This window comes from Heptranchias perlo, chromosome 2, assembly GCF_035084215.1.
Source record: "Heptranchias perlo isolate sHepPer1 chromosome 2, sHepPer1.hap1, whole genome shotgun sequence".
Classification (NCBI taxonomy): domain Eukaryota; kingdom Metazoa; phylum Chordata; class Chondrichthyes; order Hexanchiformes; family Hexanchidae; genus Heptranchias; species Heptranchias perlo.
This window is the reverse complement of record NC_090326.1, coordinates 104,716,038-104,735,376: the sequence shown is the minus strand read 5'-3', so window position 1 is coordinate 104,735,376 and position 19,339 is coordinate 104,716,038. Positions and strand designations below refer to the sequence as shown.

At 43.6% G+C, this 19,339-nt stretch overlaps 1 protein-coding gene across 5 annotated transcripts in view; it reads right to left on the bottom strand.

Moving 5' to 3' along the window:
- Positions 1-19,339, bottom strand: part of LOC137341938 (polycystin-1-like protein 1) — a 288,830-nt gene that overhangs the window by 204,267 nt on the left and 65,224 nt on the right. For all 5 annotated transcript variants that reach the window (XR_010967170.1, XM_068005486.1, XM_068005476.1 and 2 more), the window contains exon 7: positions 8,039-8,125. Coding sequence is in view for 4 of the 5 variants with exons in the window: in XM_068005486.1 (XP_067861587.1) it covers positions 8,039-8,125 (87 nt within the window). In the remaining variant the exon portion in view is untranslated. The remainder of the gene's footprint in view (positions 1-8,038; positions 8,126-19,339) is intronic.

The window sequence follows — 19,339 nt, the reverse complement described above, 5'->3', positions numbered from 1 at the left end:
GCTTTGGGGCATTCTCACAATCTCACCGATTAAAAAAATTCCCACATTTCACAGATTTATTAAAAAGTCTAAATTATGTAAGAGAGAAAAAATGAAGAAATACTGTAAGAAATCACAGGGGCAGGGCTGAGATAAAATCAAAAAAGTACAGACTTGTTGGACCGAACAGCCCCTTCAGATTCCCAATAATTCTTCCACTTCAACTTTCTTGCAATTTTCTCCCCTCTTCGAACAGCATTGGTTTCTTGTTGAAGACAGTTCCATAGCACCAGGTGTCCTCTGCCACCTCACCCAGTGGTCAACATTTGCATTTAAACCTAGATAATGAGCATCAAGAAGCTCTTCATCCAGGGACGTCAGCAGAGGTGGCCCCAATCCTGTTCTAACTTGATGCACACTTCTAGTAAAGGTGACTGAGTAGCAATCAAGAGCAGAAACTCAAGCCAATTTTCTCTTCACGACACAGAGGTACAAAATCCAAATGTGGCACCTGAATGCTGGTTCAGCCGAGTCACTGAACTCAGCACAGGCCAGACCTTCCTGAACTGTGAGGCACAGCTACTCACAAGCTAAACACATGCAGCCACTGCAGTCCTCCTAATAATTCTTCAGCTTTGTTTTATCAATATGCATGTCTGACTAATTTATTTGAATTTTTTTTTTTGAGGATAAGAGAGTGTCTCTGTATGTTATCTATATAGAATTCCAGAAGGCATTTGCTAAGGTGCTGCACAAAAAATGATTAGCAAAATTGAAAGCACACGGAATTGGAGGCAATCTTGTGACATGGGCTGGAAATTGGTTGGGAGGTAGGAGACAGAGGGTAGGAATAAAAGTGACGTACTCTGATTGGCAGAGTTCTGTACTGGGGCCTCAGCTTTTTACCATATTTATCAATGACTTGGATGAAGAAATAGAGTTGTACATCCAAGTTTGCAGATGGCACTAAGTTGGAAGGCACAGTAAGTAGTGTAGATGGGAGGGAGCAGGAAGTTTTTTTCTAATTCGTTCATGGGATGTGGGCATCGCTGGCAAGGCCAGCATTTATTGCCTGTCCCTAATTGCCCTTGAGAAGGTACAAAGTTACAAAGGAATATAGACAGATTAAGTGAGTGGACAAAACTGTGACAAATGGAGTTCAATGTGGGCAAGTGTGAAATCATCCAGTTTCGATCCAAGAAAGACAAACCAGAATATTTTCCAAATGGTGAGAAACTATTTGGAGAAATTCCATTTTATAATGTTGGAGCAGAGACATTTGGGTATCCACGTCCACAAATTACCAAAAGCTTGTGGACAAGTACAAAATGCAATCAAAAAGGCTAATGGAATGTTAGGCTTTATCTCAAGGGACTGGATTACAAAGAGGTGGAAGTTATGCTTCAGTTGTACAGAGCCTTGGTCAGACCACATCTGGAGTACTGCATTCAATTTTGCTCAGGAAAGATATGTTGGCCCAAGAGGGGGTATTTTTTTATTTTGTTCATGGGATATGGGCGTCGCTGGTGAGGCCAGCATTTATTGCCCATTCCTGATTGCCCTCGAGTATGGTGCAGATTCACCAGAATGATACGAAGAGTTAAATAATGAGGACAGATTGCATAAACTTGATTTGTATTCCATTGAGTTTAGAAGGTGTTTAAAATGAAAAAAGGATTCGATAGAGTACATAAAGAGAAACTATTTCCTCTGGTGGGGGAATCCATAATAAGGGGGTCATAATCTCAAGATTAGAGCTAGGTCGTTTAGGAGTGAAATCAGGAAGCATTTCTTTACACAATGAGTAGAAGGCTGTGGATGCTGGGTCAATTGACGTTTTCAAGATTGAGATTGATAGATTTTTGTTCAGTAAGGTTATCAAAGGATACGGATCAAAGGTGGGTAAATGGAGTTAAGGTACAGATCAGCCATGATCCAACTGAATGGTGGAATAGGTTTGAGGGGCTGAATGGCCTACTCCTGTCGCAATGTACAGCTTTGCCTTATAACTTTTTCTACCACAGAATTTTACAGCACAGAAGGATGCCATTTTGCCTATCGCACCTGTTTGCCTCTCTGAAAGAACTGTCTGAAAGAGCTATCTATTTAGTCCCATTCCCGTGTCCTTTCCACATTTCCTTAAAAATATTTCTCTTTCAAATACTTATACACTTCTCTTCTACAGTCTATTATGGATTCTGCCACTACCATTGTTTCTGGTAGGACTTTCCAAGTTCTAACAACCCAGTGGGTTAAAAAAAAATCCTAACCTCTCCCTTCATTCTTTTGGTGATGATCTTGAATTTACACTCTCCAGTCACTGACTTACTGATCACTATAAAGAGTTTTTCCAGATTCACTTAATCAAAACCTGCAATATTTTTGAACAACTTCTCTTAACCTTCTTTGATCTAATATAATGAGCCCCAGTTTCTCTAGTCTCTCCTTATCCCAATCATAATATCATCTCAGTGAATCTCTTCTGCACCATATAAGAACATAAGAACATAAGAAATAGGAGCCAATCGGCCCCTCGAGCCCGCTCCACCATTCAATAAGATCATGGCTGATCTGATCCTAACCTCAAATCTAAATTCATGTCCAATTTCCTGCCCGCTCCCCGTAACCCCTAATTCCCTTTACTTCTAGGAAACTGTCTATTTCTGTTTCAAATTTATTCAATGATGTAGCTTCCACAGCTTCCTGGGGCAGCAAATTCCACAGACCTACTACCCTCTGAGTGAAGAAGTTTCTCCTCATCTCAGTTTTGAAAGAGCAGCCCCTTATTCTAAGATTATGCCCCCTAGTTCTAGTTTCACCCATCTTTGGGAACATCCTTACTGCATCCACCGATCAAGCCCCTTCACAATCTTATATGTTTCAATAAGATCGCCTCTCATTCTTCTGAACTCCAATGAGTAGAGTCCCAATCTACTCAACCTCTCCTCATATGTCCGCCCCCTCATCCCCGGGATTAACCGAGTGAACCTTCTTTGTACTGCCTCGAGAGCAAGTATGTCTTTTCTTAAGTATGGAGACCAAAACTGTATGCAGTATTCCAGGTGCGGTCTCACCAATACCTTATATAACTGCAGCAATACCTCCTTGTTTTTATATTCTATCCCCCATCAATAAAAGCCAACATTCCGTTGGCCTTCTTGATCACCTGCGGCACCTGCACACTAACTTTTTGATTTTCTTGCACTAGGTCCCCCAGATCCCTTTGTACTGCAGTACTTTCCAGTTTCTCGCCATTATGATAAAAACTTGCTCTCTGATTTTTCCTGCCAAAGTGCATAACCTCACATTTTCCAATATTGTATTGCATCTGCCAAATCTCCGCCCACTCATCCAGCCTGTCTATATCCCCTTGTAGGTTTTTTATGTCCTCCTCACTCTCTACTTTCCCTCCCATCTTTGTATCATCTGCAAACTTTGATATGTTACACTTGGTCCCCTCCTCCAAATCGTTAATATAGATTGTAAAGAGTTGGGGACCCAGCACGGACCCCTGCGGAACACCACTGGCTACTGGTTGCCAGTCCGAGAATGAACCATTTATCCCAACTCTCTGCTTCCTGTTAGATAACCAATCCTCCACCCATGCCAGAATATTACCCCCAATCCAGTGATTCTCTATCTTGAGCAATAATCTTTTATGTGGCACCTTGTCGAATGCCTTCTGGAAGTCTAAATACACTACGTCCACTGTCTTGACATCCTTCTTAAAGGCACCGAACACTGGACACAATAGGGCCGATTTTAACTCCCAACAGGAAGTTGGCTGGAGTGGACTGCAGTCCTACATGGGTACCTTACTCGACGGCCTGGCAGATATTAATTTACCTTTCAAGGCCTCGCTGGCTTCCTGATAGTTTTACCTGGTGGCATGGCCACTCCGCTCAGGAGTGGGTTAAAATGCGATCAAGATCCCATGTACATCATGGGATCCCGATTTACTAATGAGGCTCCTGCCCAAGTCCGGTGGAAGCCTCATCGGCTTTAAAACCAAAGGTGTTAAAATGGGGATTCGGCAGGAACGGAGCAGGAAATGGAGCTGCTCCATTTTAAAACAGCTCTTTTCCTGCTGATCGGGGAGAGTTAAGATTCCCACTAATATTTTAATTGTGACCCAGCCAATGATTTGTATGGCTTAGGTGAGGCCCGACCAGAAACAGTGGGAGAAGCTGAATCCATAATGGAATGTAAAAGAGAAATGTATAAGTATTTGAAAGAGAAAAATATTAAAAGGTTACCTTTTGTCTTTTTATGCTGTATACTACCATTTATAAAACCAAGGATCTCAAATACTTTTTTAAAAACAGCTTTATCAACTTGTTCTCCCACTTTTAAAGATTTGTGTAGTTGAACCCCCAAGTCTCCTTACTCATTATATAAATATAAGTTCTTTCTTACTTTCTTCCCTCCTCTATTCCTTTTCAAGGTTTACAATTTAGTGTTAATATTCTTTCCTTATTCTTCTTCCCAAAATGTACCACTTCACATTTCACCACATGAAATTTAATCAGATATCTACCTCCCCAATCTATCATTCAGTCTGTGGTCTCCTGGTAATTTAGAGTCCTCTTCACTGTTAACTATGCTTCCTAATTTTATGGCATCAAAAAATTTTGGATCCAAATCCAGATGGTTTATGTATTGATAATAACAGTGGTACCAACACTAGGGGACATCCAATAAAGCATGTAAAAGAGAGGTTTTGCAGCCAGCATCTGAACATTTGGGGCTCCATTTTAGCACCCGCTATCGGGTGTGTTCCTGGCGGGGGGGGCTCCGAAAATCGGGGAATCCCAGAGCGGGTCGGGAGCCCGGCTCCAACCCGCCCACTTCTGGGTTCCCCACAGACGCGTCAACGTGCGCGCGCAGCACCCGCATGTGGGACTCCCGCAGGCAATTAAAGTCAGCGGGGTGCCACTTGAGAGTACTTACCTTGCTATTTCAGGTCATTAACAGACCTGATTAAGGGAATATGTCAGGAGGGGTGGGATTTTAGAAACAACTGGGACTGTTTCCCGTACTGGGGGAAACACACCCAGTTGAAATGGACGTGTTGCAGCCATCAGCCTGTGGCAGCTGCAGAGGTCCATTTGACAAGTGGCGGGGGGGGGGGGGGGGGGGAAAAGAGACCCTCACTCATTGCAGGAGACCACTCTGTCACTTGGGACAAAGTTTGGCCTCCACCACCCTCCTCCTGACGGTCAAAGTCACCAACCTGCACACCTACCCCGGGGTCCAGAGATATGTACCTACCTTGCGGACCCCCTCAGATGTACATCTTCCGGATGGGGGCTGCCGTAGCTGCAGTCATGACCTCCTCGGAGGGCGAACAGCATCACCAGCCTCGCCGGCCAAGCCGTCCACCTCTGACACGTGGAGCTCCACAACACAGTGCTGTGACACATCCACCTGTACAGCAGGAGGGCAACCGCAGAGAGAGATGCGTCGCAGGGGGCACTACCCTCGCCACAGGGTCCACAGACCGAGGCTCAGCTTCCTGGACCTCTCTGAGCAGCAGTGCATACGGAAGCTCCGAGTCACTCGACATGTAGTTGTGGACATCTGCAGCCTCCTTCATGCCGAGCTGCTCCCGGCTGGCCCGAGCACCATCTTCTTACCTGTCGCTGTCAAAGTCACCACTGCCCTCAACAACTTCTCCTCCGCATCCTTCCAGGGTGCCACCGGGGACATCGCCGACGTCTCTCAGTCGTCTGCACAAAAGAGCCCTGCAAATACACCTACACCCACTCTGCAGTGACACAATGGGTGGCATCAGTTGTGGGTCTTCATTGTGATCCTCAGGAAAGGGCATTATTCACAAACCAGACAAGATTCGCAAAGACGTGGCAGTAGTGGTGCCAATAAAATATGTGATGTGAGTTGATCAGAAATTAAATATAAGTAAAAACCATGACAAACCCTCAAACACCCTTGTGCATCCCCTTCATGCTCACAACACTTTTGCCTTACACTTCCTACTGCACATATGTGATGCATGCCCTGTGGCTGCAGCACAGGTAGTGGCAGGTTGAGTGAGGCTGACTGTGAAAGAGATGCATGAGAGGGTGAGTATGAGATAGAGCCATGAGATTGTATGAGGATTGGGTTGAGTGGTAGTGGCGGGATGAGTACTGGCGAGGTGAGTAAGTGCAGGTCAGATGAGGATGAGGTTTGATTGGGTGTGAGGGGTGATGTGACAGAGTAGTGTTGGCAGTGCAGGAGGAGATGTGGGGTGGGGGCAGTGATATGGCAGACGGAGTGCAGGGGAATGAGTAAGTGTACTCACTTTGGCTGACCAACTTAGGTCATTGCAGCGCCTCCTGCACTGTATGCAGGTGCGCGATATGTTGGTGGTGCAGGTGACCTCCTCTGCCACCTCGAGCCAGGCCTTCCTGGTGGCAGAGGCAGGCCGCTTCCTCCCGACCGCCGGGGGGGAAGATCTCCGTCCTCCCCCTCCTCCTCACCCCATCTAATGATACCTGGAGTGAGGCATCATTAAACCTGGGAGCAGCCTTCCCCCTGGGCTGCTCCATGCTGTATTTTTTCCTATTTGTTGCAGCATCAGTCAGTGGAGGACTGCCCCTTTAAATAGATCTCCTCCAGCTGACAGAGCTTACTGCGCACGCGCAGTCTGCCCGGCGCGCAGATCAGCAGTGGGGAACCCGGAAGACCAGGTAAGTGGATCCAATTCGGCTGCGATCGCGCGCGGGGCAGACTGATTTCACTGGGCACGTTACCCACGCGCCCAATCGCCCCCCCCCGCCGCGAACCCGCAGCCCTGGCAATATCGAGCCCTTGCTGCGGGATAAAGATGAGGCCGAAGAGTGGGGATTGTCAACTGGTGGAATAACATAACTGAAATTCATTTCTGAATTTGATAACTCTGAGCAGATCTGACTCACTTGAGTGTTTTGATCATTTTTAGAGCAGATAGTTAAATTCTTGGCTACTTGAGAAAGGAATATGTTATTGTCTTAGTTGAACTACTTTCAAAGAAGAAACTAAATTTTCAGTCCATTTCATAAAAAGTTGGATTAAGGCAGTGCAGCAAATTTTTAATGTTAAGGACTTCAATTTCTGAGACTACTTCAGAACAAATGAAAATAACAGTTTTAAAATAAAATTTTCCTCAGAAATTGTTCCAGAAATATAATAGCTATATTGTTGCAAGTCTTATTTCATGTACTCTGCTGCCCATATACTAACTCGCACCATGCTCAGTTCACCCATCACCCCTGTGCTTGCTGACCTACATTGGCTCCGTGTCCAGCAATGCCACGATTTTAAAATTCTCATCCTTGTTATCAAATCCCTCGATGACCTCATCCCTCCCTATCTCTGTAATCTCCGCCAGTCCTACAACCCTCTGAGGTCTCTGCGCTCCTCCGATTTTAATCACTCCATCACTGGCGGCCGTGCCTTCAGCTGCCTCGGCCCTTAGTTCTGGAATTACCTCCCAAAACCTCACCACCTCTCTCTCCTCCGGTGTCAAATTTTGTTTGATAACGCACCTGTGAAGCACGTTGGGATGCTTTACTATATTAAAGGTGTTATATAAATGCAAGTTATTGTTGTTATTGTATTGGTACCAAAATACTGAAGGAGGAAAATGCACTAAAGCCAATACCATTAATATTTTGCAATATACTTCTTTTGTGACACTCTTAATCCCATTATCTCAAATTACTCACATCATCATCATCAGTGTCAGACCTGTGACCACCAGAACCTCCCTCCAGTGCGACATAATTCGAAATGCTTTCTCCAGACATAACTCAAACTTGGAAGAACAAGATCCTAATTGCACTGCTTGGGTGTGTTTCACACTTCAAGTGGACCTGGTATGAAAATTTCACACACCAACTACTATGCTAACTAAAATCTGTAATATATATATATATATATATATATATATATATATTTATTACAGATATATATATATATCTATACCTATATACCTCTCTATACACATACATATATACATATACAGATACACACATGTACACATACATACATACATACGGCTTTTAGAAATGCTTACCACATAGATCGTTTTCTGGATCCAGTCATATATATTTGACACATTGACAGTCACTTGGTAGACCCCTTCATGCTGAAATGTATGATTCTGTATTCAAAAATAAAGCCACATTAATAAACTTATTACCAACTACCACATTCAATTTAGGAATCATTATTATTGATCTGCAGATAATTTTAGGACCCTTGGTTCAATTCTTGGAAAATTAACCCTCCAATGGTTGTTATTATTTGATTTTCTAGCTAAATGTGAGTATTAACTTGACAGGTTTTATTAGCTAAGCACAGAGGCCAGAGATTAACAGACCTTAACGTTGATAGTTTGAACTAATCTGACATAAGACTGAACATTCTGTCCTAGTGCAATGAGGGAGAAACACGTGCTCATAGAAGGAATTCACTATCTGAACTAATGTTTTCTAATGTCAAGCCTCTCGCATACGTGAAAAGCACCTCACTGCAATACCTCTTGTGCGGTTTACCATATCAGCCTATTCAGTATTTCTGAAGAACTTGGTCTAAACATGCAGATCTCTGCTGGCTTGGGTTCAGGAAGGTTTCACTGATACTTTACAGGAAGGTTTCACTTATACTTTGCTGCCATATGACCTTTTGCTCACTCCTATTTCTTCTGCAATAACTGCACTGCAATTAAACCTGCAAAATGCAAACAGCAGAGATTTCGCCCGAAAACAGTGTTGCTCTTAACATGATCCAGAGGCCACTTGCAGCCCACTTCACCTTTGCTTGTGGCCCTCAACAGAACTGCTGCTCCACATGCCTCCAGACATTTAATGATGGCCTGTCGGGTTTTGGGATGTTGTCTAAGATGAAATTCAGTGGTGTTCCCTCTTTTGTTCTTGCTGTCCAGCAAAATAAGGAAAGGGAATACTTGCATGATCTGGAATTCACTGCCTGAAAGGGTGGAGGAGGCAGATTCAATCGTAAATTTCAAAAGGGAAATGGATGTATACTTGAAAAAGAAAAATTTGCAGGGCAATGAGGAAAGAGTAGGGGAGTGGGATAGCTCTTTCAAAGAGCCAGCATGTGTGTGATGGGCCAAATGGCCTCCTTCTGTGAAAACACCTTATCCCAGCTTCATACAGCAAGTTAAAGGATTCCATTAAAACATTAGTATTTAATTGGAAAAAAATGGCCCTTCAGTTTTTCGCTTCATTTAGCAAACTTGAAATCTGGAGCTCACTGTGTGAACAGTTATTTTTGCAGACCTGCATCCCAGTATTTCATGGTGCAATATTCCTGAGGTCTCTTCTTACTGCTAGCTGTAAGAGTTCTGCGTGAAGTGAATTTGGGTACTATTAGCTGACATCCTGCTGCACAAAACTGGCAATTTCACTTAGAGATAAATACACAAGATGGCTGGTTTCCAAAACAGTAATGTCACCACACTGCAATTATGCACTTCCAAGGCTGTGGCTCAGACACAATATTGACTGGAGAAGATAAGCTTTACCCTGCAGCTGACTGTGCTGTACCTAATCTTGATACTGACACCGGGTCCTAGAACATTTCTTGTGCTAACATTCCTTGGGGGTAATTTTCAATTTTGCCACTTGGAAGGAACATAGCAAAGCGGATCACCCGTCCTTTATCGAACTTGCCCAATTTTCATTTAATTGATTTCCTCTGGAGACCATTGAATACGAATAAGAAATTCACCTATTAAAAAGACATAATATTATGATAATTGATTCTTACCCTACCAATTGTGGATCCCCACTCTGAAGCCTCAGAGGTTTCTGGATTTCCACAGATGAAAAACTAAAACTGTGGAAAAGCCAAAGGCAACACTCACCGCAAAATTCTCACTATTCCTGCTTTCTGGAGCAGGAGACTTACATCTATTAGCCTGCGGCAGTCTTACATTATGCAAATAGTGGTAGTTTAGTACAAACAAGAAGCAATGCATTGGATAATGAAGCAGCCTTTTTCTAATGTCTCAGGGTGACGGGGGGCGGGGGGGGGTGGGGTGGTGGGGAAGGGGATGATTTAACGCGTATTTGTCTCATCAGAAATTTTTTTTTTTAAGTTGTTCTTGGAAGTAACCTACTCTCCTGTGGCTAACTATGAAATGCTAGCACTAGACAAATGCAAATTTGGCCAAAGTGGCAAAGTTCAATTGGCACACTAATAGGGAGAGCAATGCCACTGTTGCCATGCAAAGGAACCAATTGGGGCACAATTACTGAGCCTCTATTTCTTATACTTCAGCAATAGGATGCAGTATAGGAATTACTTTTGCTGCTTAGCATTTTGGTCTAATATGTTACATAGTTTGTTTTAAAAGAACAACCAATGCAGCATGCAGTTTGTACCCTTTGTTGTGTTGACTGACATTAATTTACAAAGGAGATGTTGTATTTTATTAAAAAGAAAAAAAAACTCCAATGTTCGAAAACGGAAATGAAAACAGAAAATGTTGCAAAACACTCAGCAGGTCAGGCAGCATACATGGAGAGAGAAACAGAGTTAACGGCCTCGATATTTACGGGGAGGGAACGGGGGCGATTTGTGGCAGCCGGGAAACCCAAGAGTATGGGAAATGCCGAATTTAACGGCAGGACATCATTTGATTTTTTTTCCTCCAGTTTTCCAGCCAACAGTCGGCCAGATTGAGAGGCTTTCTGTCCATCAGGCGGGAAGGCCTACGGTACAAGGCCACAGCCGGGGACTAGAGAGGAGGGAGGAAGAGATCGCGGGGGTTTGGGGGTGGGTGGTCATTGGATCGTGGGGAGGGTGGCCGATCGCGTCAGGATTGCTTGGGGTGAACCACTCCTTCTCCTCCTGGCCCACAAGCAGTGCAAGAAAACTACTTACCTGCTGGATCAGGCCTTTCTCACCTCCATTTAGCTTCCAGGTTTCCAGAGCCCTGGGAATCGCGGCCTGCAGCCATTAAAAATAAATGGCTGCGAAAATCTGAGGCACGCAGCATCATTAACATATATAAATTACTGACCCGCCTGTTGAGAGCAGGCTACTTGCCCGACTCCCAATCCACCCCAGTTAAACCAGAAGTGGGCACGATCGTGGCAGGTTGGGGTCAGGCTTCACATTTTTAAGAAATTAACACCTCCCCCCCACCCCGCCCACCCACTTATCCTGTGGATTAAAATTTCCCCCCAATGTTACAGGTCGATGGAACGTAAATTCAGGTAAACAAGCAAGGTTAGTAAGGTTGGAAAAAATAGATAGGAAGGGGAGGGGATGAGGATGAGCAAAATTAATGGGACCAACAAAGATGGCAATTACAGAGAGGGAGTTTCATTTGTCAATCAGCCTCCCTATTCTTGATAGACTTACCCCAAATCACAAATCCTGTCTGCTGTAAAGCAGAGGTCTGCTTTTGTGGTATATATTACTGATTTGGACTTGAATGTGGGGGGTTTGATCAAGAAGTTTGCAGATGATACAAAAATTGGTCGCGTGGTTGATAGAGAGAAGGAAAGCTGTAGACTGCAGGAAGATATCAATGGACTGATCAGGTGGGCAGAAAAGTGACAAATGGAATTCAATCCGGAGAAGTGTGAGGTAATGCATTTGGGGAGGGCAAACAAGGCAAGGGAATAAACAATAAATGGGAGGATACTGAGAGGTGTAGAGGAACAAGGGGGCCTTGGAGTGCGTGTCCACAGATCCCTGAAGGTAACAGGACAGGTCGATAAGATGGTTAAAAATGCACACGGGATACTTTCCTTTATTAGCCGAGGCATAGAATATTAGAGAAGGGAGGTTATGCTAGAACTGTATAAAACATTGGTTCGGCCACAGCTTGAGTACTGCGTACAGTTCTGGTCACCACATTACAGGAAAGATGTGATTGCACGAGAGAGCGTACAGAGGAGATTTACGAGGATGTTGCCAGGGCTAGAGAATTTTCGCTAGAAGAAAAGGTTGGATTGGCTGGGGTTATTTTCTTTGAAACAAAGGAGACTGAGGGGAGATTTAGTTGAGGTATATAAAATTATGATGCGACTAGATAAAGTGGATAGGGAGGACCTATTTCCCTCAGCAGAGGGGTCAGTGAGCAGGGGGCATAGATTTAAAGTAATTGGTAGAAGGATTAGACAGGGGCTGAGGAGAAATTTTTTCAGCCAGAGGGTGGTGGGGGTCTGGAACTCACTGCCTGAAAAGGGGGTAGAGGCAGAAACCCTCAACTTATTTAAAAAGTACTTGGATGTGCACTTGAAGTGCTACAGACCAAGTGCTAGAAAGTGGGATTAAGCTCTTTTACGGCCGGCATGGATACGATGGGCTGAATAGCCTCCTTCTGTGCCATAACTTTGTATGATTCTATGAAGTTATGAAGTTATTAAAGTCAGTGTTCAGACCAAAGAGTTGCAGGGTGCCCAGGAGAAACATAAGACACTACTCCTGAAACTTGTGTTGAGCTTCATTGAAACAGTGCAGGAGACTAAAGGAGGAGAGGTCAGAATAGGAATGGAGGAGAGGATTAAAGTAGCAAGCCACATAGAAGTTAGAATCACACTTGCAGACAGAATGGAGGTGTTTGATGAAGCAATCATCTTAGCAGCATTTGGACTCCCTAATGTAGAGGAGACCACGCTGTGCGCACAACAACAGTATACAAGCTTGCCGGAAGAACACGTGAATTGCTGTCTCAAATGGAAGGAGTGCTTGGGGCCCTGGACAACGGTACATAAGGAGGTAAATGGACAGCTGTTGCATCCCCTGTGGTTGCATGGGGAAATACCAAGGGAAGGACAGCTGGAAGTACGGGTGGTGGAAGAGTAACACTGAGGGATCAATCTCTCCAGACAGAGGGGAAGGGAGCAGAAAATGTGCTTCAAGTATATGTTACTTATCATCGGGTAGCAGTGAATACTCTGTGCAATGAAGTAAATGATTATTCTCCTCTGCCTTGATTCAAGTTTTTAAATTTCAGTAAATATGAAGTCTACCTATATGTAAGAGCTGGACCAAACAAGGTGTGATAATATACTTGTCTTTATATAGTGCCTGTTACATGAAAATGTCTCAAAGTGCCTCACATAATAAATAGCCTTTGAAGTACAGTAACTATTGCTATGTCGGCAAACACAGCAGATGTTCAGCACCAGTGAAATTTGACACGATGAACGGTCAGTTAACATTTTTTTAACGTGGTGTTGGTTGAGGGAGGATTATTGGGCAGAGTACCAGGAGAAACTGCCTGCTTTTATTCAGTAAGTGCCATGGGATATTAAGCATCCACCCATGTGGAACACAAAGATGAGACCCAGTCAGTTGTAATGTCTCAAAGGATGGCACTAAATTTCATTTTGCTGTTATTTATGTGTTGCTTCATTCAAATTCATGGATAATTCAAACTTTTTTAGTTCAATAAACAATTTTAAAATATTAGGAGTAGACTGTATTCTAACCCACTGTACCATTCAGTACCTCAAATATGCTAACTTTTACAAACAGAATCAGTGTAATCTTGTGATAGCATTTCATTATGGTCACTGAGATGTGACGAAGATGTGCAAGCATTAGAGGCAGTGCAGGGAACAGCCACATGTCAAAGTTCTGAGTTATGAGGAAAGATAGTAAATATCTGGGCTTTTTTCCTTGAAAGGAAGCATCTGAGAAATGATCTTATGGAGCTATAACAAGATAGTTAACAGAGTGGAAAAAAAATAAATCCGGAAAATTGAAATAAATCACGTGAGTTGGACAACGACACACAGGTTCAACCGAGCAAAAGGCAAATTTAAGACTGATATCAGGACGTTCTTCCTCACACAAGAGTAGGATCTTAAAATCATAGAATGCTTGCAGCACAGGAGGCCATTCGGCCCGTTGAGCCCATGCCAGCTCTCTGCAAGGGCAATCCAGCTAGTCCCACTCCCCCCCCAACCTTTCCCCGTAGCCCTATCCGGCAGTGCATTTCAGATCACAACCACTCGCTGCATAAAAAAGTTTTTCCTCATGTCACCTTTGATTCTTTTGCCAATTACCTTCAATCTGTGTCCTCTGGTTCTTGACCCTTCTGCCAATAGGAACCCCTCATGATTTTGAACACCTCTATCAAATCTCTTCTCAACCTTCTCTGCTCTAAGGAGAACAACCACAGCTTCTCCAGTCGATCCACATAACTGAAATCCTTGGAACCATTCTCATAAATCTTTTCTGCACCCTCTCTAAGGCCTTCACATCCTTCCTAAAGTGTAGTGCCCAGAATTGGACACAATACTTCAGTTGTGGCCGAACCAGTGTTTTAAAAAGGGTCATCATAACTTCCTCACTTTTGTACACTATGCCTCCATTTATAAAGCCCAGAATCCCATATGCTTTTTTAACCACTTTCTCAATCCGCCCTGACACCTTTAGCGATTTGTGCACACATACCCCCAGGTCTCTCTGGTTCCTGCACCCCCTTTAGAATTGTACCATTTAGTTTATATTGCCTTCTCCTCGTTCTTACTGCCAAAATGTATCACTTCACACTTCTCTGTGTTAAATTTCATCTGCCACGTGTCCGCCAATTCCACCAGCCTATTGATATCCTCTTGCAGTCTATCACTATCCTCCTTGCTGTTCACTACACTTCCAAGTTTTGTGTCATATGCACATTTGGAAATTGTGCCCTATACACCCAAGTCCAAGTCATTAATATATATCAAGAAAAGCAGTGGTCCTACTACTGACCCCTTGGGAACACGACTGTATACTTTCCTCCAGTCCGAAAAACAACCGGTCACCACTACTCTCTGTTTCCAGTCATTTAGCCAGTTTCGTATCCATTCTGCCACTGCCCCTTTTATTCAATGGGCTTCAATTTTGCTGGCAAACTTATTATGTGGCACTTTATCAAATGCATTTTGAAAGTCCATATACACATCAACCGCATTGCCCTCATCAACCCTCTCTGTCACCTCATCAAAAAATTCAATCAAGTTAGTTAAACATGATTTGCCTTTAACAAATCTATGCTGGCTTTCCTTAATTAATCCACACTTGTCCAAGTGACTGTTAATTTTGTCCCGGATTATTGTTTCTAAAAGTTCCCCTAACACCGAGGTTAAGCTGACTGGCTTGTAGTTGCCAGGTTTATCCTTCCACCCTTTTTTGAACAAGGGTGAAACATTTGCAATTCTCCAGTCCTCTGGCACCACCCCTGTATCGAAGGAGGATTGGAAGATTATGGCCAGTACTTCTGCAATTTCCATCCTTACTTCCCTCAGCAACCGAGGATGCATCCCATCTGGACCTGGTGGCTATCTACTTCAAGTACAGTTAGCCTTTTTAGTCCCTCCTTTTTATCAATTTTTAACCCATTCAGTATTTCAACTACCTCCAATTTTACTGTGACTTTGGCAGCATCTTCTTCCTTGGCAAAGACTGATGCAAAGTACTCATTGAGAACCTCAGCCATGCCCTCTGCCTCGTTCATAGGTCACCTTTTTGGTCCCTAATCGGCCATACTCATCCTCTTACTACCCTTTTACTATTTATATGCCTATAGAAGACTTTTGGATTTCCTTTTATGTTAGTTGCCAGTCTATTCTCATACTCTCTCTTTGCCCCTCTTATTTCCCTTTTCACTTCTCCTCTGTATTTTCTATATTCAGCCTGGTTCCCATTTGTATTATCAACCTGACATCTGTTATATGCCTCCTTTTTCTGCTTCATCTTACTCTCTATCTCCTTTGTCATCTTGGGAGCTCTGACTTTGGTTGCACTACCTTTCCCCCTCATGGGAATGTACTAGGCTGTACCCAAACCATCTTCTCTTTAAAGGCCGCCTATTGTTCGATCACAGTTTTGCTCGCCAATCTTTGATTCCAATTTACCCGGGCCAGAGCCGTTCTCAACCCAATGAAATTGGTCCTCCTTCAATTCAGTATTTTTACTCTAGATTGCTCCTTGTCCTTTTCCACAGCTAATCTTAACCTTAAGATACTATTATCACTGTTCCCTAAATGTTCCCCTATAACCTTTGCTCCACTTGACCTACCTCATTCCCCAGAACCAGATCCAGCAATGCCTCCTTCCTCATTGGGCTGGAAACATACTGGTCAAGAAAGTTCTCCTGAACACAGAAATTCTTCTCCCTCTCTGCCCTACTCAAAGCAAAAACCGTGGAATAATTCACAAAGCAAGTGGATCCTACAATTGGGGGAGTTTTAGGATATGTATGGATGGACAAAAGAGCTGAATTCCAGAGGTGAGGTGAGAGTGACTGCCCTTGACATGAAGGAAGCATTTGACCGAGTGTGGCACCAAGGAGCCCCAGTAAAATTGAAGTCAGTGGGAATCGGGAGAAAACTCTCCAGTGGCTGGAGTCATACCGAACACAAAGGAAGATGGTAGTGGTTGTTGGAGGCCAATCATCTCAGCTCCAGCGCATTGCTGCAGGAGTTCCTCAGGGCAGTGTCCTAGGCCCAACCATGTTCAGCTGCTTCATCAATGACCTTCCCTCCATCATAAGGTCAGAAATGGGGATGTTCACTGATGATTGCACAGTGTTCAGTTCCATTCGCAACCCCGCAAATAACGAAGCAGTCCATGACCGCGTGCAGCAAGACCTGGACAACATCCGGGCTTGGGCTCATAAGTGGCAAGTAACATTCGGGCTAGACAAGTGCCAGGCAATGACCATCTCCAACAAGAGAGCGTCTAACCACCTCCCCTTGACATTCAACGGCATTACCATCGCCGAATCCCCCACCATCAACATCCTGGGGGTCACCATTGACCAGAAACTTAATTGGACCAGCCATATAAATACTGTGGCTACAAGAGCAGGTCAGAGGATGGGTATTCCGCGGCGAGTGACTCACCCCCTGACTCCCCAAAGCCTTTCCACCATCTACAAGGCACAAGTCAGGAGTGTGATGGAATACTCTCCACTTGCCTGGATGAGTGCACCTCCAACGACACACAAGAAGCTCGACACCATCCAGGACAAAGCAGCCCGCTTGATTGGCACCCCATCCATCACCCTAAACATTCACTCCCTTCACCACCGGCGCACTGTGGCTGCAGTGTGTATCATCCACAGGATATACTGCAGCAACTCGCCAAGGCTTCTTCAACAGCACCTCCCAAACCCGCAACCTCTACCACCTGGAAGAACAAGAGCAGCAGGCACATGGGAACAACACCACTTGCACGTTCCCCTCAGAGTCACACACCATCCCGACTTGGAAATACATCGCCGTTCCTTCATCATCGCTGGGTCAAAATCCTGGAACTCCCTTCCTAACAGCAGTGTGGGAGAACCTTCACCACATGGACTGCAGCGGTTCAAGAAGGCGGCTCACCTCCACCTTCTCAAGGGCAATTAGGGATGGGCAATAAATGCCGGCCTCGCCAGCGATGCCCATATCCCATGAACGAATACAAAAAAAAATTAATTCATATCATGCTGTTGCTACTAAGTTTGATTCAGTTCACAAACAGTCAACTCCCAGAGAGACACATGCTATCTGGGATGTTGCTTCGGAAAATTGGTTGAAATATCAGTTGAATTAGCCACCTAAGAACTGTATTCTTACATACCAGATCAGTTTGAGACAATGGGGAGTCGACCAAGACACACTAGAGATGTTTGCATCTTAAATGTTGAAATAATTTTTATTCATAAATGTCCAAGCAGGAGGCTTAGCTAAACTACCAATATAGTTGCCATGGCTCTTACACTGGAGGTAGGGCATTCTCAATCAAGATGCTAGCTATGATTAGCAACACAGCAACCTAATCCTTGACACAGACAGGAGAGAGGGGTCGAAGTCAAGCTTTTGACTGACTGTCCCTCTCTTTCTTCCCCTCCTTCCCTCTTTGGGCAAAATGCAGTTTTGTTCACTTGGAACAGTCATAGTGAGAGATGTAAATATTACTTTCTCAGGTTAGTGCCAGTCACTTCAGAGATTGCTGACTTATAAAGTATATTAGAGCCGTATCCAAGAGCAGAAGTGCATATTTTTATTATTTCGATGGTACAAGCAGTGATAAAATATCGTATAATCGCATCAAAAACTGTATTCTGTTTATTCATATACTTCACGTAATAAAACCTGCTCATTGGTTCACAAGTGTTCTCCTATTACTCGAGTGTTTATCAGTCGGTCTTCCAAAAGATATCAGAACACACATAACAACATGTACAAGATCACAGTTTCCAGTATACACAGGGGGACTTATTTTTTGGCTCCCAGGTCACATTATCTATACTATAGATTGGGTACTAAAGGTCCTCTCCAGTTCATAGGGAATGCAAGATTCAGATTTGCGAGTGACCAGTGACATTAAGCCCAAGCTGATATCTGGTGCAGAGCGGAAATGCATAAAAGTAGGCTAAAAGCTTGAGAAAAGCCATGAAGCCACTGAAGCTCATATTCTAGTACATTAACTTTCATCTCCCTACGTGCAACTGCATTTGAATGATCCTACTGCTTTTAGTCCTACTACACCGTCACGAAGATCAATGTTGTCCAATAGAAATTGCGCAGTCATGGCTATGGTGACACCGTTTTAGCCACATGCACTAATTTGAGTAGAAAATGCCTTGCATACACTCACACAACACAGATAAATGTGCTTCACATACGGATATTCACTTAACAAACATCCATCACCATTTAAAAATGTTTGAAGTGCATGCATATGCTGTGCAAATATGAGTACTGAGATCATATGCCCAATGGCAGTGTCTATTATTCACCTTTTATTTACTAATCAGAAAGCAATTGTCCACATCTGAATTCCCAATTAGCCACATGTGGCTAACATATTGGACAACACTGACATAGATTAACATTTAACACTTTGTATTAAGACGTTATTCCTTACAACACTTCAAATTTATTTTTCACAAATTCCAATTTATGTGCCTTGGTTCCACTTTCCGAGAGTACTTTGAAGTATTTTTCTGGGTTTATGTATACTACTTAGTATTTTTTATACTGTACCTCAGTGAGGTCATTCCTTAATCACCTTCTTTCTAAATTGCACAGCTTGACTTTATTAAATCTTTCCTCTTGGCTCATGCCTCCCCCTTACATTTACGATCAACTTTTCTGCCCTTTCCAAAGCCAGTACATCTTTTTCATGGCACAGTGACCAGAACTGAACACTGTATTCCACATCATCAACTTAAAATGGTTTCAGCCTATCCCCAATGTTAATACTGCATTTGGTAAATGATGAAATGTTGCCCATAGGGTTTGCAAAAGTTGGTCTTGTTGTGCCAGATCAATTGGTATTTTTAGTCAGTGGAAGAATGCACAGAAGGCAAAAACATTCAGTGCATTCGTTATTATATTAACCATCTTAA